Source organism: Aythya ferina, assembly GCF_964211825.1.
Source record: "Aythya ferina genome assembly, chromosome: 2".
NCBI lineage: Eukaryota > Metazoa > Chordata > Aves > Anseriformes > Anatidae > Aythya > Aythya ferina.
Window position 1 is genome coordinate 47,888,635 of NC_140297.1, and position 21,435 is coordinate 47,910,069.

Consider the following 21,435-nt stretch of genomic DNA (forward strand, 5'->3'; position numbering starts at 1 on the left):
ATTGTAGTTCAACTCAAGCTGTGCCACACTTCTGATTAGGAATGGACTAAAGAGAAAGTATTTTGAGTCTGCAGCTTGTCACTGTCAAGTGTAACTCACATATTTGCTCGTCACTTTTTTCTCACAAATTTATTCATCACTTTTATGTAATAGTGTATTTAAAAATACTGATATTTTAAAAAGCTCAAACATGAGAAGTTTACAGTAACATAAACAAGTGTGGGACAGAAAATTTTAATCTTGTGCCGACTGTTGGGGCATTAAACTAGATTTTTGTTTCATACGGTTTATTGGATATGTCAGTGTTAACACTACGGTTTCCAAATTGCAAAGGCAACTTGTAAAATCTTTAAGAGAGGAAAAATTCACTGTGGTGCATCACTGCACAGGTCTGTAGAAACAATTCAGCTGCAAATTCAATTCACTAAGTGCTTTGGTCATTTGTGATTGACTTCTGTTTCCTTGTTTTGAAACACTTTCTCTTTCATTGATTTTAAGCTTGCTAGCCTAATTTTTACTTTGGTCACAACAAATAACCACTCCCCACCTCTCTCAGTTCAAAGTAATTATGTTTTTTGTGTGTTGATATTGTTTCCCTTGCTTGTTTGGCTTGGAAACACTTATGTTAGCTACTTAAGTTCTTTTCCAGCTTGAAATGTTTTTGAGGGAATGTTTAGAAATCTGCTTTGATGCTCAAGGCATTTTTTGGTTGGGAGTACATTTGGCACAGAGTCAGGATTTTCTCCCAAAATATTTGATTGTTTTGCATGCACACGATGCCTTGGTATTGTCTGTACCCATGATACCCAGACAACAATTTACCTGCTAGACCTTGTTCATACGCTGGTTTGATTTTTCCCTGTATGTTTTTTACCTATGAGTTGTAATAACATAATGCCATATTATAATAGCTGCTGCCAGGTAGAGTTTAGCTTTTCCTTAGTTCCTCTCTGGAGATCTGAGCTTAGTTTTCTAGTCTCCTGTATATGCTATTTCGTAAAAGAAGGAAAAAAATCTTTGTGTTTTCATGTAAAGCATTAAGCAAAGAATTGCAGAATTCTCATCTAAAACTGCTTCAGAAAAGAATGCTGTGTTTAGTCAAGAGAAAACAGCGTAAAAGTTCTCATTCCCTTGCCATCAAACAGAACTGGGTCCAAAGGTCCATGCTCCTTATCAGCTGTGCCGATGGGTTTGCTGTGGGTTCTACTCCCAAAGCAGTACTTTGTATGACATTGGGTACTGATGAGACTGTATACCACTTAGTGTACATGTACTTATGTTTGTGCCAATGTGGATGTTCATATCTTTCTTTTCTCAGGTTGTACTGTAGTTTTATATATCTTGCCGGAACCACATATACTTTCTAGCTGTATGCAATACTGAGTTGACTTAATGATAAGCATTACCAGGCTGTTCCTACTGTTAAAATGACTTCTGCTACTATTTTAACAGCTGTCGAAGAAGCTGTTGGAAATTTTTTTTTCTAAACTTGCTTTCCTGTGCCTACTTCTCTGACTAAAAGCATGTCAGAGAAGATACACCAGTCCTGGAAGGACAGAACTGAGCATGCAGCAGTCCAGCCAGGCTACTCACAGGACTGAATTTATGAACTTGCTGATGCCCATGGGGATTTATTTACCACTCCATGCAGAAATAGTGTGCATGTGGATGTTTACACTGTCAAAAGGAATTGAGCTGGTGAGCCTTTGCCCTGTCAGTTGGACCATAATGGCTGGCTGCCAGATATTCTCGCAGCAGTCCTCAGTGGCAAAGTAAAATAGATGAGCTTCAAGCACCTTTGTGGCTTTAAACTCAATGGGGAGGGCAGTGAGAATTAAGCTGCTCTGTTTAGCCTATTTATTGTATTTAGTGACCTTCTGGACAATTATGTCTTGGTTAGAGATGATAACTTTTTAAACCACAGCAATTTTGTCACCCGCATTGCATAAGTGGAGTCCACGTCCCTAATGTGCATCACAAAATTTACTGGGGTCAGAGAAGGGATTCCTTGAACGCCCTCATGGCTTGGCTGAGGAAAACAGCAACATGCATCTGTCACTGAATTAGGGTAGAATAGGGCACAGCAGCTGATATGTTAAATATATTTCTATTTTAGCAAAAAAATACTTTCCTAAGTGTAAACCAACAAAATAGAGGCAGCGATGCCAACTCTGCTACAGTTGCAATCAGATGCTCCTGGTATTACTCAGTGCTTTTGCTTTGGGACAAAAACCATAAAGACAAGAATTTCCCTGCTTATTTATCTGTGTGTCCCCTCTCCTGACATACTTGACTTGTAGATGCTTTCCCCTTCTAATAAGCTGTATTTTAGAGAAAAGGCAGTGTTCAACGTGAGGCACCGGAGAAGGAGGTTCTAGGTCTAGCACTGCTGCACACAAAGGTAGGGACCTCCTGGACAGGAGGATAGGACAGAGAATCCCACCCTTATGGGGAAAGCAGCTTTTGCAGAACTCCTGCAGTGGGAGTTGTGTGCTTTTTGGTGGGAAGAATCTCATCTCTGCGGAGGCTCAGGCTCATGCAGGCACTGGTGTTATTATTATGCACCCTTCATAATCTCATTAGACCTGCCTGTACCGAAGGAGGAGTGTGGAGGGTGTTCCTCTTTGTGTACTATGAAAAAGCTGTAGGTGTGCTGTCCTACGCAGGGCTGTGTTAACCCTGGTACTGCACAAGGCGTGGGTTTGCTTCTGGGCAGTCCTTTTTTTTGCATTCCTGTCCGCTGTCCTGCCCTGTTCTGGGACAATAATTGACCATCATTGAAGGTTTTTCACAGAAGCTCATCAAAATCACTTGGCAGTGACCCTCTTTGCCTGTCAACTGCTGCTCAAGCCCCGTGGAGCTGTGGTTTCTTTCCAGGCAATGCTTGGAGTTTCAAAGCTGCTGCATTGTAGAAACTCCCCAGGTTCAGGAAGGGGATCCGGCAGTAGGACTGAGCTGGGCTGCGTATCTTGGAGTCTGCCTGAGAGGTAGACCTTTCTGCACATCCTTTGCCAAGTTTGGCCAACACTGGGTAAAAGGCTCAAAACTTTGATACTCAGGGACAGCTGGCACAATCGGTTAGCCTGCTTTTCTGTTCCTTTCAATCTGTCTTGAGAAAGCTGACCTGAAAAGGCTGAATGAGGAAAAATTCGGTATGGCATTCAGTCAGATTAGAGTGCGATGTAGGTCGCTGTGATTAGCAAGTTTAAAAAAACACAAGTTGGTATTTTTGGGGGAGACAGAATTTTGTTGTAGGCTGCTTTTATTCAGAACTGCTCTATAGCTTTTTCCTTTATAACATGTGCAGTTCTATATAATTTTGAAGGGAAGCTTCTGGCTTCTGAGGAAGTCTTTTCTTTGGGTTGTCCCAAAGACAAGTTCTCGCTTTATCCAAATTCCTTGAAGGTTAATGAAAGCTGCTAGACTTTTTTGCTTGCATTAGGTTGGTCAGCTGCCATGATAAACACATGTAGAAGGCTTTATTTAGGACTGGTTAACCAGTATCTGGTCACCTACACTAGTGAGATTTTGGATTTAGGCATTTTGGTCAAGTGCTCTAAAAATGGTACTGCTAAGTTAGGCTGAGGGAATTTTTGAATAGCAAGTAGGTAAAACAACTCAAGTGAGTTATCTTTGGAGTTATGGTATTTAAAAGAAAACAAAACCCTAAATTAGAGAGAACTGGCAAAAGTTGTGGATGTTTCCAAGGCATGAACTATACATTAGCGTCTTAACTAATAAATAAATTTAGTTCCATTGAAAAGAGATGTCAGATACCATCAACATCTGTTACAGCAATTTTGTTAATATCTGTGGTTCCTTGGGGCAGTTCAGTAAAGGAGGAAGAGAAATAAGCTGGAAAAGGATTTAAAAAGTGCTGAAAAGAAGGAAAATTAAGAGTAGAGAATGCAGTCAATGGCAGTATTGTGGTTTGTTTGTTTGTTTGTTTGTTTGTTTGTTTTTACCCCAGCTCTTGTTTCTCATTGCCAGAACTTGTATGGATGATAGCAAAATCAAAAAGAATAGGATAAGAATAAAGGATGCCTGTATAAAAATTTTAAAGTAGACACTTGAATATGATGGTTACCTGAGTTGGTAATGCCTTGTGTCTCATCTGGTGCTTTCACCAATGAAAGTACAAAGAGAGTTAATTGTAATTGTATGGTTCACTTGTATAATTCACATGATTTTTCTGGGGGTTTTAGTTCTTTCATCATCTTGCTTTGCTGACTTTTCTTCTTTCACTACTATACCACTGATTAGCTGGTTACTATTGTCCTTTATAGTGACCTTTATAAAAACTATTCTTTGGGGATTATCGCTTTTGGTCTTTGTATATACATCCAGGTTTGCAGATATTTATGGAATAGCCAGTAAAGAATTTTCATGACAAGATTTTGGAAGGCTTACCACTTCTATTTTTACCTCTTCTCTCTTCACCTCTTCATTTAAGTTTCTAAAGAACACCAGAAACATCAGATTCCCTTTCTGAGTCTGCCTTCTTTAGAGTTAAGTGGGTAAAGCAAGTGTAAGTCCTCAGAAGATTGCTAGCCTCTTCTAAGAGTTACTACGTCAGGAAAATAAACGGGCTTGGTCTCTCTTTAGTGCCCTCAGAATGGCATGGAGTCCTCTCTCAGGAGGTAAACAGATTGCTTCCAGGGATTGGAACAAAATGGTTTTCAAGCTAAGAGCTTCTCTCCTATTTTCCCACCCCTTCTTTTCAGTTCCAGCAAAGCTGTGATCTCTCTGCCCTTGGTCCTGTGTCCTTGCCCTTCCCTCTTCTGTGCTTCAGTGTCTGCAGGCTTTCTGTGGACACATTGCCTGCAGGTTGCTGTGCTGAGGCCAGCACCATGTTCATCTCTGTTCTTGCCTGGCATGTCTCCCCAGAGCTGTTCTCTTGAGACTTGCAGTCACTCAGTCTCTGGAGACTTGCAGTCACTCAGTGTGACGCTCCAAAGACAGTTCTTTGTGCCCTGTGTACCCAACACATAGGAATTTCAGGAACTGAAGGAAGAGGCGGGTTGAAAAAAAAACACAGGAGGGAGTGTGAGACCTTCCTTCCCTCGCCCTTCCAGCACTTCTGACGGTGTATGAGCAGCAGTATCAGCTTCCTTATGCATCATCCAGATTGTAGCGTGGTATGGATTGCTAAAGCTCGTGTACATATTGAACCTCTTTCTCTTTTCTCTTCCCCTGGCACCTAATCCCATCAGCTCAAAAAGCAAATTCAAAGAAAATGACTTCAAACCAAAAGCATTCATCTTTTACAAATAGTTCAAGGCTTCATCACATTAAAGGGAATAAAGCACTGCCTGCATGTCCAAGCAATGCTCTCTTCGGTTGGTGCTTTTCTCTGTGCCCTGAAAATTTGAAATACAAGAGAAAAATTTTTGTACTTCTGTAACAAAAGCATTCCATTAAATCTGGTCACACTGTTTTCTGCTGGCAAGGAAGTTTCATGCAAGTTATTTTGCATAATTAAGGCCCGGTCTTGCCAAATCACATAAGGTCAGAGTTGGTCTTATTACAGGAACCTGAGAGAGGAAACTTTTCTAAAAAATGCATTGTTCCTTTGACACCTAACAAATTTGGGAGCAAAAATGCTTTGATTCTTGGAATTCCAGCACCTGGATGATTCTGCTGTCGTTCACAGCAGCCAGTTGTATAAGAAGGATGATTTGTTTGCTTATGTGGCAACAAAATTGCCCCCCTCCATGCAGTAGGACCAAGCTGGATAAGGAAACTGGAAGGGAAGAAGAATGAGATTCTGCTTGGGACAAATGTAAATTGAGATGTGAGGATGCAAATATCCAGAGTGGTGATATTAATTGTGATGAAGATTTGTAAAGTGCGAGTGATTAAAGTGGTAAATAGTTGAATAGCAGAAAAAACGGGTTAGTGGAATTTAGGCTGGGAAGTGACTTTGCAGAATGGTCCAGAAAGATGGGATTTTCTGTTTCCAGTTGACCTTCAATGGTGCATCTGGTCCCTGCTCTTCAGATACTGAGGGAAAAACAAAGAGAACAAGAGCCAGCAGTGCTGCGTCTGATGTGCTGGATGGTCTGCCCAAAAGCTGAAAGAGGGAAAGAAGTGCTTGTAACATTCATGAGTAGGATGATGAAAGAAATGAAACTTGCTGTCAAAAAAAAGCTGTTTCAGTAGTGCTCAAAGGTAGGGTTATAATTTGTTCCAGGGAGGATGGCTGGAAATGGTATATGTGAACATAAGGGAATGGAATCAAATGACAAGAAAGGCATGCTGGCATTTTCATATAAGCTTTCACAGTAGTGGTGGAAGAACTGTCCCTTCAGATACTAAATCCTGTGCTAGAGAATTTCCTAAAGCAGGATTCATACTGGGCAAAGGAGGAGATGGGAAAGAGTTTGGGGATGAAGTTAGCCTAGAGGATGTCTGTCCCTTTTGGATTGCATTTGGATTTCATCCCTCTTTAAACTGATTGTGTCCCAACTTACTTACAAGTATAAAAAGAAAGAGAGAGCGGTAAAGGGGGACAAATGCTCTAGAACAAATTCATGAGGGAGATCCTAAAGGATGCTGTAATACAGGTGTGCTCTAGACCATCTCCACTGAACTGACACTACTGGGCCCTGTGGTGGTAGCAGACTGTGCTGTGAGTAGTGCAAGATGTGGTTTGTTTCCCAGCCCCTTGACCTGAGGAAAGCATCTTCCTGTCTCGACAATTCTTGCAACTTCCAAACCCATCAGGAGCAGAACTCAGAGTCTTTCTGATGCATGTTTGTGCCACTTGTCTGAGCAGCCCTGGGCTTCGCAGCCTGGCTGGTGTCCATTTCTCCATTTCCTGGAAGGAGGGCACTGGTGTGAGATGTGGTTCAAGTCTTTCCTCTGATCCACAGAAGAGGTTTATTTTAACACCTGCTGTGCAGACTGAGGGTGTTTGAGGCTGTTCAGATCTGCTGCCCTTCTTCCTGCAGCATCATGTAGCCTAAGGCTGTAGAGCATTAGAAATCTATGCTTGCATACATAGAAGGACCCATATACACATTTAGTTCCCAGAATTTTAAACTCCAGCCTTTGTATAGCTGATCCCAAAGTTGCTTACCCCCCCCAACTTTTGGCATGCTGAATGATTTGCCTAGCATCAGGAAAGCTCCTTCTTTGTTAAGCCTTTTTGTTTGTTTGTTTTGTTAGGAACAAATGCTGTGTTTACTGATTTTTGTTTGTTTTGTACAGTGTTAAAAATACCACGCCATTAGGATTTCATGTTTTCCGGTTTTGCATTTCACTGTTGAAGGCAGGCCAGCCTCTGATTGAAGTGCAGTGTTCGGGATACTTGTTGTCTTCTCTAAGCAGCTTATTTTGGAGCTGCAGATGGGAGCTGAAAGTTTTCCAGAGTCAGGGTATTGTAACAGAATCTGCTTTCTCTTCCAAACATTCCCATGCAAATGGCTTGGGGGAGGTAGCGGCTTAAAAGGTTGCAAGAGAGAGACTTTCTGTCCCCTCTTCCTCACTTCCCAAGAGCAAATGCCGTGTTCAGAACGTTCATTGAAAAGCTATTTTCATGTGGACCTTATCCCCCAAAGGGGATACTTGCTTGTCAGCTCTCAAATGACTTTATTCTGCTTTTATATCCCAAGAACTATTGCATTTTTTAATACATGTATATATGGAAGCCAGCTGCCAGTATATGAGTAAATGCCTGAAATTGTGGCAATCTACAAAAATCAGACTTTGAATCCAGCATTGCCTGTGTCTTGGTCTAACTCTTGGCCATGATTTGGGGAAGTTGTGGTCACCTTCCACTAAGAAGTCTTGAACAAAAGGAATCTAAGCTAATTCTCCTTTTTTTAGGTCCACTTGCCTGAGACAGAAGGAAAAAAACAGCTTGTGAAGTAGATGAAGATTAATAAATCTTATTCGTTTTTCTGTTATTGAACATAACTGTTGGGATTTTTGTGATCATTGACTGCCTGAGCACAGTTGGCACCAAGTTTGTGGCCATCACAGGATGCAATTACATCAGGGCAACACGTACCTCCTGTTGCTATTTGTGCCGGTATGTTTGCTCAATCCACTACAGAATTTCGCAGCAGAAGTCACTGTCTAATGTCTGATTCTCTTTGTGCCTTCCAGAATGCAGCGTATTTTTGGGTTTGTGTGTTAAGATACAAACATGCAGTTATAACATTGATGTAAGAAAATCTACAGAGCAAACAGGAAGCGAGCACTGCCATGTTTCTGTTTCTGTGTAGGTTGGTGCCAATATCAGCCCATGTTCTGCAAAGTGCTGTTCTGCAGCTCTGCTAATGTGTCACAGTTCGTAAGTTGTTGTGATAGGTGGTTGCAAGTAGTCTTAAGACGGAGTGGTTTAGCAGGGAGGGAAGGGAGGAGGCTTCTTGTGTATTTTTTTCTACAAGTTTGCTCTTCCAGATGAAGACAGAAGAAAGGTGTAATGACCAAGAAGTGGCTAATGTTGAGCAGAGTATGCTCAACAGACTCCAGCAGAAAATCAAAGATCTGAGATTGTGACAGCCAGGTTTTCAGCAGAAGGAATGAAAAAAATGAAAAGCTTTTCTGAGTCCAGCAGAATTAATTCTGGATAATGGGGCTGGGGTGGGTGTTGAGCCTAAATATCTGGCTAATCTCACTGTTTTGTAAATTACACAGACTTTAGTACAGTTACTCACAGAGAATAAACACAATGTTTTTTTTTTTTTTTAATACACTTTACAAACTCTACACATGAATAATTTGTTGAGTATTCTTTAAAAACCATGATTCATTGGCTGACTGTAGATAATGGTGTACTCATCGACATTATCTCGAGTTGCTGTCACCTCAGAATTAATACACAAAGTACAAGGAACCTGAATGAGGCAAGTTTGTTTCTTGAGAAAAATGAATGCTGTTTTCCGGCATGCCATTTATTTGTTTAGAAAATGATATTGGTGCAGTGTCCTTATGATACGTGCTATCAGTGGCACAGTACAGAAGCACTGTAGGGCATTTTTATATTGCCATATTAAACAATAGAATTTAGCAACGCAACCCTAGTCGTCATCAGAAATGATGATCTAAGGAAGGTGCTTGCTTTTACGAGGCTTGTTGTCACTGGGCACTGCAGTACTTACTACTTTTACATTACATTACATTACAGGTAGGTGCTATTTTTACTTCACATCTGCTTTGGCCTCTGGCAGTACCATCTATTTCTGTGCAGTTCCTTCCTCCTGCCCCTCCAGTTGGCACTTCTGTTATTACAGAACCCAACGCTACCATTTGTTTCTTTCTGCCTCCTCAAATTGCTCTGTGGTTCTGCACTCCTGTAACCCACTCACTCCTTTGTGCCAAGAGCAGAATGGACATTATGCTCTCCTAATTATTACATCCTTCATATCAACAAAGTGAACATTTCCTGCCTTCCATGCCTCTCCGGTGTGGCTTTAGGCTGTTCCTGGAGGGATACCAGTTTGTTTACTCCTAAATCCTGCTTTGCTGTGTGCAGCTTCCACGTGCTGAGCTGTCCAGTGGTGATGATAGGGCCTGCCTGCTTCTTGCAGCAAAACTCATCTGTGTTAACACCATGGCAGCTCCTCTTGCACTGTGATGCTGTGATCTGGCAGCTGGTGGCACCTGGTGCGTGGTGTTTTGGAGATGCAGAGCCAGGCAGAGGGCTTGCTCACCACTGTTGACAGCCTGCACTAGAGCCGCTGCTGCATTACGTGGCTCTGTGTAACAGCTCAGGCTGTTACTGTCATCCTGCACATCTGTCATGTGGCATGCGGAGTCCTGCAGGGAAAGAAAGCTGAGGGACTTGTGGGTTGTCCCCTTTAGAATATTGGTGGCTTTTTAAAAATGAACTGCAGACATCTTACAGGAAGGGACTGGAGCAAGCGGAGCAGAGGTTACAGCAGAACACTGGAGGAAAGGCTCAAGTGTACTCCCCTTTTTTCCCTGTTTCTTCCCCACAACCAACTGAAAAAAAAAAAACAAACAAAAAACATTTATTTGGTCAACAAAACCACGTTTCTGCACAGACACTCTGCTCTTTTCTCCTCTGAGGCAGGTAGGATGGCAGCTGATCTGACTAGAGTTCGTTGCTTTCTTTGTTTTCTACTCCAAAAGTAAGAAAAAATTCACAAATTACTTCCCTTTCCCGAACAAGTGGGCAGTGTTGAGAAGCTGCAGACAAAAACTGGCTTTTCTATACAGTCTGGAAGTGAAACAGTAGCTGGAAATTAGAGAGCAGTGATGGTATAACCATGCAATTGGTCATGCACAATCATGCACACACCTTTGCATTACTGTGAATGACGTATGCAGCAAGGACGAAGCAACTGCACAGCCTAAGTATGGGGGCAGGACCATGACTATTGCATTCTTCCCAAAGACTTGTACCACAAGTTCGCCTTTTTCTTCCATTTGCTGTCATCCCCTGCACTGTTGTAGCCTCTTTTTCCCCTTCTCATCCAACCAACCTCTGGTATCTTACCAGCTTTCCTCCAGGGCTTTTCATCTCCTCTCACTTCTTGTTCGTCCCCGTTTCCTTGCCAAGCTGTTTTGGGTTACCCCCCACACCTTCAGGTCCGTGCTGTACATGCTCCTTTCATCCAGACCGAGTCTCTACTTGAGGGAAGCAGAGGAGAGTGAGCAGCCAGCACTCCCTGTCACTGTGCTGCATTAACCCTGGGTTCTGGCAAGCTAGGTGCAGCTGCAATACAAAATGTTTGAGGAACACCTAATATTTTATGTGTTTTTGTATAATATTTTGTATTTTTACAGTCCTTTGGTGATTTGCAGGTTTTGTTCAAGCTATTCAACAGAGGAAGGGTGTACATTTTTTGATTGCTGTTGTTAGATTTTTAAACTGTCTGTGATGTTTCTAAAATCATTTTTGAAAAGGACAAATTGAGATGTTCTTGTGTATAGAGCATTTTGCCAGATCTAGGTGAACATCCCCGGCATGTTGCTGCTTTTCTTGAGCATCTGATATGCCAGCTGAAGAGAGGGACTCGAGAACATGCGAAGGCTCGTGAAATACCTACCAAGTTACCCAGTTGGTATTGCGAGCTGCTGAGTTCACAGGTGGTTTTCCAGCAAAACCCTGAGTTTGCTTTAGTAAACTCTGGTGATTTAACACTGATGGCTAGCTCAGTACCACCACAACATGCTCTCACTCCCCCTCCTCAAAAAGACGGGGAGAAAATGATAAAAAGAGCTCATGGATTGAGATAGGGACAGAGAGATTGCTCACCAGTTATCATTATGGGGAAAACAGATTCAGTGTAAGGAAAATGAATGTAATTTATTGCCTACTGATAACAGGCTAGAGCAGTGAGAACTATAACCAAACTAAAAACACCTTCACTCCATCCACCCTCTTCTACATTCCTGAAGTGACACAAGGGAATGGGGACTGGGGGCTGCGGTCAGCCCCTAACACTTCATCTCTGCCGCTCCTTCATGGTCACTCTGCCCCTACTCCCCATGGGGTCCCTTCCACGGGATGCCGTCCTTCCCAAACTGAGCCTGCAGGGGCTGCCCAAAGGCAGCAGCTCTTCAAGCACTGCTCCCACACAGCTGCATACCATGGGGTCCATCCATCCCCCAGGAGCAAACTGCTCCAGCACGAGTCCCCCACGGGTGGGCGGCAGCTCCCCCCAGCCCCCTGCTCCTGCGTGGGCTCCTCTCCACGGGCTGCAGCTCCGGCCCGGGGCCTGCTCCTGCGGGGACTCTCCATGGGCTGCAGCCTCCTCCAGGCCACATCCACCTGCTCCACCGGGGGCTCCTCCACCCATGGGGGGGCTGCAGCGTGGAGATCTGCTCCATGTGGGACCCATGGGCTGCAGGGGGACAGCCTGCTCCACCAGGGGCCTCTCCCTGCACAGGCTGCAGGGGAACTGCTGCTGCCTGCCTGGAGCACCTCCTGCCCTCCTGCAGCTCTGACCATCAGGCGCTGCAAGGCTGCTTCTCTTCACATCTTCTCACTCTTCTCTCTCCCAGCTGCTGTTGTGTAGCGTTTTTTAGCCTTTCTTAAATGCGCTCTCACAGAGGTGAAGCCAGCATTGCTCGTTGGCTCAGCTCTGGCCAGTAGCAGGTCCCCTTTGGAGCCAGCTGGAGCTGCCTCTGATCTAAGATGGGGCAGCTTTTTGACTCTTCTCATGGAGGCCACCCCTGCAGCCCCCTCTGCTAACAAAACCTTGCCATGTGAGCCCGATACAAAACTCAGCACAATGTGTGACACAACTAGAAGTCTGTGTCTAGAGTTTAGTTCCTAAGGCACTGCTGAACTGCAGGTATCTGCAAGGTTTCACCCAGTGATTATTCCTTCTTTGGGTGTTGAAACTGTTAAAACTATAAACCTCCTGACAGTGCATTTTTTCCACGTCTTCACTGCACTGTGGGGTCATTTTTAAAACCTGGCTAGCTTTCTCCGTGTGGAATATAGGCCAAACATCCCATGTATGTTAAATTCCTATTCAAATCTTTGGTGGCATGCCTAAATTAACTTTATGTTGGTGACGTAACAGTTTGTCTGGCCTGCCAAGGTTAGCACGTACTGCACCTCTAGTGCTGGTCCCCAGCCATGCTTTTAAATGGTGATCAGCTGCCCAGCAATCACTGACAAGCTTAAAAGCAGAAGAGGAGGAATCTTGGCTGCCTGCAAGCAAATTGGCAGTTTTCTTACCCTCAGAGTTCACCATCCAACCTAATTAAAATCCTACACAATCCCCACCACCCCCCTACATGTGTAAACCGCCCGTAAGTAGGACATAACGTGATCTGTTGAGACTGGGGATGGATGCAAGGCAGGTGGCGCAAGCTATTTGTGCTGAGCACAGATGATGCTGTGGGTTCAGCAGTTGTTTTCCTTCTTCTCTGATCATTTATGTACATTTTTAGAATTACTTTGATTGGGGAGTGACTGCTCACTCAGCCCCATGTCATTGCTTGCACTTCCACACACTGCTTCTCTTTGGAAGGTCTGTAACATCGCAGACTTCTTGTTTTATGCTGTCAGTCGGGTGACATGAGTTACAAAAGCCTATGTTTCTGTAGTGCCCTGAGTCAATATAAGCTGATGCTCTTGACCACCATTCCCGTCTGGGGAGGGAGTGGGCTGCAGCATTTGGCTTGCAAAACAGTGTTGTGTACTTGTGTCCAAAACAAAAATTGTGCTAGCTCCCTGGCTGAATGTTAGGGAAGCGAACATTCTCCTAACCTGCTGTGCGTGCGTGACTGCATTTGATGAATTGAAGTCAGTGCTGGCAAAACATAATTGTTCCTAATTACGACAAATCATGCACAATGCTCATACTGTGAACTACAAAGCTTTTGTCTACTGCCGCTTATCCAGCTGCTCTGTAAACTCTCCGGTTAAAGCACATTAACCTCAGAAACAGCCTTCAGGAGCTAGCTGTTCATGTTTTGTTGAAGGCATAGAAAAAAATGGTTTGTTTGAAGAACTTGCTCCTGTTCCCCAGAGTTTTTGTGATGCATGAGCTGGGTTGCAGGACAGGAGGTGTCTTGGTGAGACAGCAAGATAAAAGCAAAGATGGCTTATTAAAAGGAAGTCTGGGTGGGCATTGGTCTTATTCTGTGTCCTTGATGAAAATCCCTGTTGATATTCAGCCTTCTGGTAAGCAGCTGCAGGCACATGATTTCCCCTCTTTCTCTATTACTGGACAGTCTATCTTTCTGGGTTTTAGGTTTTTATTTTCTTCAGTGAGAAAAGATTTCTTGTATCTATCAGAAACGTGTGTTTCTCCCTGATGCTAAAGTAACATGATGCTATTCTGTTTCTACAAGATGCTAAAAAAGTGTGTGTGCACGAGGGAGCAGGTATATCTTGTTACTTCACATGGTGTAAGCACAAAATTGTACAGACAAGAAGAAGCTGGGGTTAACTGATTTTTTTTGCATGCACTGGATTACTTTGTTTCATGGTCAGTGCTGTCAGCGTGTCGGTCATGTTTACAGAGCACTTCTGAGTCAAATATCCTATCTTGGCATTTTAAAACATTGGATGTCTAAAATGTACCTTCATAGCCATGGCATTTGAAGCTATAGTTGCTGAGGTAAGAGCACCGGAGGTTGTGGGGTGGAGAATTTCCAAGTACAGCACCACACCTCATGGCGAGGCTAAGCTGTGTGTCCTAGCAGAGAGGAACCTCAGCCTACCGTAGAGTATAAACCCTTGCTGATGTAGGTGGATCCTCTGGTACAGCTGATCTAATCACACGCCGAGTTCTTCCTTGCAATAAATACCAATACCCTTCTTCTCTATCTTTTAGTGTCAAGATGGTGCTGATGTGGACGAGTGGGGACACCTTCAAGACTGTTTACTTTATCTTGAATCAGGCCCCTTTACAGTTCTCCATCTGTGGACTCCTGCAGGTCTTCGTGGACATCGCTATCCTGCTGCAGGTTTACTTGTACAGCTCCTACCCTCAGAAGCCCACCTCCCACACGGCACACCCTGCCAGCACCAAGGCCCTGTGAGGCACTGGGCAGGACAGGCTGCAGGTCAGTGGCGCTGCAGGGTCAGCCACGGCACCTCCTCTTCCACTTGTAAATACTCCTGCATTGCTGAGCTGAAAGCAGAAAAGAGAACAAGGATCGAAAGCCTGGTTGCACTTCCAGCTCTGGGGTTTTTATTTTAAATAACTTGCTCTCTCTGTTCTCAGGCTTTGCTGTACAGAACTGGTTCCTGGTGGGGGGAGGGACACTTTATTTTTGCATATGTACCTATGAGCCTTATCAATTCACATAGGTTTGTATATTAATCACAAGGGCTGGATGTTTTGTGTTTTTAATGCTATTTAAAAATGTTACACCACAGAAATGATAGGATATTTTGTCTGAGACTTTTACCTATTTATATAATATGAAGTCTGTATATTGGCAGGAAGGTTGTGGCATACGTTAGCATTCAGTATCTCCATGACGTAGGAAGAAGTATTGGAGAGCAAATGTAGGAGCTTTCTCTTTTTTTGTTGAAGAAGGCTAAGCAGAAAGGGAGAGAAGCCCTGCAAAGAGGCGAACTACCAAAAATGAGCAAGTCATACACAGTATGAAGTGTCAGCATGCCGAAGAGTGAACTGTAACACATGCCTGCTGCAGAATCAGTGCAGCAGGCAGAAATGTCAGCGTGAGGAATGGTGGCTGAGCACAGGCACCATGTGTAAAGTAGGCACAGTCGATCAAGTGGTCAGACAAAAGGAGAAGTGAACAGGAGATTGTGTGAGGGGCTCTAACAGAGCCTTGCTCAATGGGATTTGGGAGCAGACTGACTGCTGCAGCCATGCACAGGATAGGACTGGGCTGGAAGATGCCTGTCCCAGGGGCCAGTAGACGTGCATTGCCAGGCAGGTACTTCTAGGCAGCAAATCAGAGCCACACAGGTGGAAGTGAGTCCACTTTCATTGCCCTAGAGGGAGAAGTGAAAAAGTTTGAGACAAAGTCATGTCCTATGGAATAGGACTAGCATCTGACCACTTGATTTGTCGAAGCTGAGAGTCACGTTCACGCTGTTTAATGCCAAACAAGAAGCAGTTTGTATTTGGGGGTGTTTCTTGCGCTGACCCAACAAGGAAGGAGTCCACATTTTTCCTTTTTCTGTTGCTTAAGATCTTCCAAGCTCTTTGGAGAATCAAAAGTCTGTAGTTGGACAGAGGGACTGAGAAAGCTGATAGGGCAGAGAGTTTATTTATAAACACAGATGTTGGCTGTACTGGCTGCTTGCCAGCATAGATCACTGCGCCCTTTCTGAGCACTGCACGTCTAGCAGCTGTGGGTGGTGTAGGACCCTCACGGAGCTGTGCCCAAGCCCATGGGCTTCTTCTGCCAGTTGCCATGAGGAAACCACCACGGTTGGGCTGAGACAACTACAGCAAGATGCAGAGCCCCAGGAGCATTTATGCCTGTGCTGCTTTCTTCTTTGTGAACCTCCCTCCCTGCTGCGGGATGAGCCCTGTGTGACTGCAGGCAAGGCATAGAAGCTAGGATAGATTTCTGAGAATCATTTTTTTTTCTCCAAGATTAGCACAAGAGCTTATGTTTTCTTATCAACGGGAGCAAGTCTGAGGTTTAATAACTTCAGTGAGTAAATCAGGTACTTTCCCTACCCTATGTTATTTGGGAATCTCATGACCTGAGTCTGGACTGTCTTCACTGGTGGCAAACTCCCCTCTGTTGGGAAAGCAGCAGCAGGCCACAGCAGCAGTTGCATGACGCCTGGTTAGGAATGTCCCTTGTAGGAAAGGGGGGAGTGGGCTGGCCCCGCGGTCTGTGCTGCTTTGCAGACCCGTGCCCCTGCTGCTCCCCAGGCAGTCCAGGCTGACGTCGGGGCTCGTGCCGCACGTGCCATTTGGTTTTGGCACTGCCATGTCGGTGGCAGAGCACTGAGCCCCAAACCTGTGAGCAGAGGTTGTCCCTTGAGGCTGGGCCACCCTTCCCTTCTGTGGGACACTGCTGAAGGTGGAGGTAAGGGGCATCCTTGCAAAGTTCCTCCTGCCCAGGCAGATGCAGCAGACCAGGAGGGAGGGAGGCTGCTCTTTCTGAGGGGTGGGCACAGATGCTCTGCCTGGGCACTGCCTCAATGCTCCTTGTTCGATACCCTTCTCTTTTAGGCCTGAAGTGACCTTACAACGACAATGTACCCGGCATGGCAGACTATGAATGTTTTGTTCCTCTTTTTTTTTTTTTTTTTTTTTTTTTTTTTTTCCAGTGTTCTGGTTATGTTAAATGAACATCTGGGCTTTTGTCTTTTTTAATCGAAGACTTATTTAACAACTGGCTTCTCTGGTATGCTGCTTTAATGAGGATTGTATTTCTACTGTATGCAAATGAACACTTTCCTGTGTGTTTTAATGGTCTGATTTTTTTAATACCTTGTAATGATAAGATTTTTGTATATGGTGGTCTTTTCTAATCTATGAAAAGGGGATATAAAAATTAAATGGCTGTTAAGAAATACGCTTCTGTATGTTACAGCTTCACCTGGGAGTGCACACTTTTGGCCACCCCTTTGGCTTTAATCTACAGGTATTATTGATAAAATAACTTGTTTTTTCCATATGGGACTCTCTCCTGGGCAGTTTCTTGAGCCTGCCACCAGTACCCAAACCAGTGTGCAGTCTCATTCACACTAGAGGTGCAAATATTGGAAGAGAAGCCAGTAAAAACACATCTAAAGTCATCTTCTGTATGTGGCATTTAATAAGGTAGGACTCGGCTGGGAACTGTTGAACATCACCTTGCAAGATACTTTACAGAGAAGATGTTACAGAACTTTGTTCCTTAGTTGTCATGAAGTATCTGTATCAATGATCACCTCGGAGAAAAATAAATCAATTACTTTAAATAACTCTTTGAATGTATGGCACATTTCACGAATTTATTTTCTGTCAGTTGCAATGCTTTTTAAATAAAAGAAACCTATTATACATAAACTGCAGCACTGCTGTGTTTTGTTCGGATATAAGATACATGTTTCATAACTGTTACTGTAATTCATCCTGTACAGAGCATCATCCATCAAAATAATTAGCAGTGTTTTTCCTCCTGATGGGTGGGTAAGCACAAGGTGTAGCTTGTTGGGAGGTCATGATAGAGGATGACAGGAATTGTGCATATCTGTCCTCAGCTCTTTCATACATTCTGGGGCAAATTTAACTATCTTTTTTTAACCTACCCTCTTGTATGGTTGTGATGTTCATAGTAAAAACCAATTACCAAGAGATTACTATGTAGATTAAAAACAAACAAACAAAACAACAAAAATACACAAGCAAACAAAACCATGTCAGGCAAACTGCACAAAGAGGTCAAAGACAGGATGCAGCTGAGCGCTCCCCCCCGCCCATATGAACACCTCCTCTGATGGCGGTCTGCCGCTAGCTCAGCTGCAATGGTGTACACCGGGCACAGCGCTCTCTAGGAAGTCTGTACACACCCAGACCGACTGCCCACTCAGTTCAGGTCTCCGGGTGCAGGGAGTGCCTGAGCCTGCTGCTACCACCTGTGGGGGGCAGAGAGACTGAGTGCGTGAGGTGTGAGCAGGTGGACGACCTGGTCCGCCTGGTGGCAGAGCTCAAGGGGGGGGATATCAGGGAGTGTGAGTGGGAGATAGACTGGTGGAGCAACTCCCTGCGTGGTCTGAAGGACAGGTGCTGGGGTGAGACACCCCAAATGGGGGTGGACCCCCTGCCCTGCTGCTGTCGGGCAGAGGGAGGGGACCTGGGAGTTGAAAAGAAATGGAAACATCGCAGGCGATGCCTCCACCCACCGGCCCCACCTTTCCAGGTGCCCTTACACAACAGGTTTGAGGCCCTGGAGCTTGAGAGACCAGCAGCTGAGGAAGAGGTGGAAAGTGTACCCAGGAGGATGCCTAGGGTGAGGAAGTCGACTCCACGCCTCAGGACTGCCTCCACCAGGACAGAAAGAAGGGTGATTGCTGTGGGCGACTCCCTTCTCAGGGGAACAGAGGGCTCTATTTGTCAGCCTGACCCTACCCGTAGGGAAGTCTGCTGCCTCCCTGGGGCCAGGGTCAGGGACATTGCCAGAAAGCTTCTCGACCTGATTCACCCCTCTGACTGTTATCCTCTTTTAATAGTCGAGGCTGGCAGTGATGACATTGAAGAGAGAAGCCTGAAGGCTATCAAACGGGACTTTAGGGAACTGGGACGGTTAGTGGATGGAGCAGGAGTACAGGTGGTGGTTTCATCCATCCCTACAGTGGCAGGGAGGGGTACAGAGAGGACGCGGAAAGCCCACTTGATAAACACGTGGCTCAGAGGCTGGTGCCAACACAGAAATTTTGTGTTTTTTTGACCATGGGGCGCTTTACTCGGCACCCAGCCTGATGGCCGCAGACGGGTCCCTATCTCTAAGGGGAAAATGGATCCTGGGCCAGGAGCTGGCGGGGCTCATTGAGAGGGCTTTAAACTAGGTGAGAAGGGGGACGGGGCTGAAAAAAAGCTTGTTAGAGCTGTGCCAGGGGGAACAATGGCAAGGCTGGGAGAGAAGGCAATGGCCCAGCTGAAGTGCATCTACACTAATGCACGCAGCATGGGTAACAAACAGGAGGAGCTGGAAGCCATCATGTGGCAGGCAGGCTACGACTTGGTTGCCATCATGGAAACGTGGTGGGACCACTCTCAGGACTGGAGTGCTGCAGTGTCTGGCTATAGGCTCTTCAGAAGGGACAGGCAGCACGGAAGGGGTGGTGGTGTGGCTCTCTGTTTCAGAGAGTGTTTTGATGTCGTGGAATTTGGGGCTGGGAATGATAAGGTTGAGTCCCTATGGGTTAGGATCAGTGGGAAGGCCAACAAGGCAAGCATCCTGGTGGGGGTCTGTTATGGACCACTGAACCAGGAAGAGGAGACTGATGAGGAGTTCTACAGGCAGCTGACAAAAGTTGCGAAATTGTCAGCACTTGTTCTTGTGGGGGACTTCAACTTCCCAGATATATTCTGGAAGCACAACACAGCCCAGAGAAAGCAGTCTAGGAGGTTTCTGGAGAGCGTGGAAGATAGCTTCCTGACACAGCTGGTTAGTGAGCCTACCAGGGGAGGTGCCCCGCTAGACCTTCTCTTCACAAACAGAGAAGGACTGGTGGGAGATGTGGTGGTTGGAAACTGTCTTGGGCAGAGTGACCATGAAATGGTAGAGTTCTCCATTCTTGGAGAAGCCAGGAAGGGGACCAGCAAAACCGCTGTCTTGGACTTGTGGGGGGCCGACTTTGAACTGTTCAGGACACTGGTTGGCAGAGTCCCTTGGGAGGCGGTTCTGAAGGGCAGAGGAGTCCAAGAAGGCTGAGCGCTCTTCAAGAAGGAAATCTTAATGGCGCAGGAGTGGTCTGTCCCCACGTGCCCAGGGACGAGCCGGCGGGGAAGAAGACCAGCCTGGCTGAACAGAGAGTTGTGGCTTGTGCTTAGGAGAAAAAAGAGGATTTACAATCTTTGGAAAAGAGGGTGCGCCACTCGGGAGGACTATAAGGATGTTGTGAGGTGGTGCAGGGACAAAATTAGAAAGGCCAAAGCTCATCTGGAGCTCAATCTGGCTACTGCCATCAAAGACAACAAAAAATGTTTTCACAAATACATCAGCGCAAAACAGAGGACTAAGGAGAATCTCCATCCTTTACTGGGTGCGAGGGGGAACTTAATTACAAAAGATGAGGAAAAGGCGGAGGTGTTAATGTCTTCTTTGCCTCAGACTTTAGTGGCAAAACCAGTTGCTCTCTGGATACCCAGTACCCTGAACTGGTGGAAGGGGACGGGGAGCAGAATGTGGCCCTCACTATCCATGAGGAAATGGTTGGCGACCTGCTACGGCACTTGGATGTATTCAAGTTGATGGGGCCGGATGGGATCTACCTGAGGATACTGACAGAACCGGTGGAGGAGTGGCCAAGCCGCTTTCCATCATTTATCAGCAGTCCTGGCTATCAGGGGAGGTCCCAGTGAACTGGCAGCTAGCAAATGGGATGCCCATCTACAAGAAGGGCCGGAGGGCAGACCCGGGGAACTATAGGCCTGTCAGTTTGACCTCAGTGCGAGGGAAACTCATGGAGCAGATTATCTTGAGAGTCATCACTCGGCACTTGCAGGGCAACCAGGTGGTCAGGCCCAGTCAGCATGGGTTTATGAAAGACAGGTCCTGCTTGACGAACCTGATCTCCTTCTATGACAAAGTGACGTGCTTGGTGGATGAGGGAAAGGCTGTGGATGTGGTCTACCTTGACTTCAGTAAGGCTTTTGACTTCCAGACCTCCATCCTGCCCCTTCTGTGTCCCAGCTTACTTGGATTTGACTCTCACAGGTACTGTCCTACCTGTGCTAAGCTGCAGCTGAGGGGTTTTGCTCAGCCTCAGGCGGGCCAGCAGAACCACACGGGATTTTTTTTACTCTTTTCGTCTGCCTCTTCCCTCTTCTGCTCCAGTGCTTCAAACTCTGTTAAGGCTATAGTTAGTTGGAGTGAGGTGCTGTGAGAGCTGTGGATATTGTGCTCCCTGTGAAGCAGCTGCTGTGAGGCTGCCACAGGTTATGCCTGTTCTGGCCCTGTTGCTGTGACAGCAACCTTTGTTTGGGTGACCACTGAGTGTTTCGACTGTCATGGTTTTCTTATGATAGTAATTTTTCTTAATTAAGGTTGCTCTGAGGTGGAAGATGGCTGTACACGTGCCATACCAGTAGCAGGAATTGTGCCTGACTTTGTGCCACTCCCTCTAACACTGTCCCTTTACAAGCGTGTTACCACATTTTTAGCTCTCAGACATCTCAGTCCCATGCCAGAGAGGACATTTTTTTTTTTCTTTGATGCAAAGAGAATGTGCTGCAACCATGAAGTGTTAGATTGTGCTTCACAAGAAGTATATATAGCTATCTACTGGCACTGGCATGCATGCAGGCACTAGCACAGCATTTTTCTAGTTAGTGATAAATGGCCCTA

General features: G+C 45.4%; 2 protein-coding genes across 4 annotated transcripts in view; one reads left to right on the forward strand and one right to left on the reverse strand.

Annotated features, from left to right (window-relative positions):
* Positions 1–17,432, forward strand: part of SLC66A2 (solute carrier family 66 member 2) — a 50,097-nt gene extending 32,665 nt beyond the window's left edge. For 2 of the 3 annotated variants that reach the window (XM_084508924.1, XM_084508926.1), the window contains one exon: positions 14,274–17,432. In XM_084508924.1, coding sequence (XP_084365050.1) covers positions 14,274–14,481 — 208 coding nt within the window. In that variant the 3' untranslated portion in view covers positions 14,482–17,432. The remainder of the gene's footprint in view (positions 1–14,273) is intronic. The other variant, XM_084508925.1, reaches the window with a different exon arrangement.
* KCNG2 (potassium voltage-gated channel modifier subfamily G member 2) overlaps positions 7,434–21,435 on the reverse strand; it is a 74,067-nt gene continuing 60,065 nt past the window's right edge. Inside the window, exon 4 of the mRNA XM_084508923.1 lies at positions 7,434–9,954. The gene's annotated coding sequence lies outside the window, so the exon portion shown is untranslated. The remainder of the gene's footprint in view (positions 9,955–21,435) is intronic.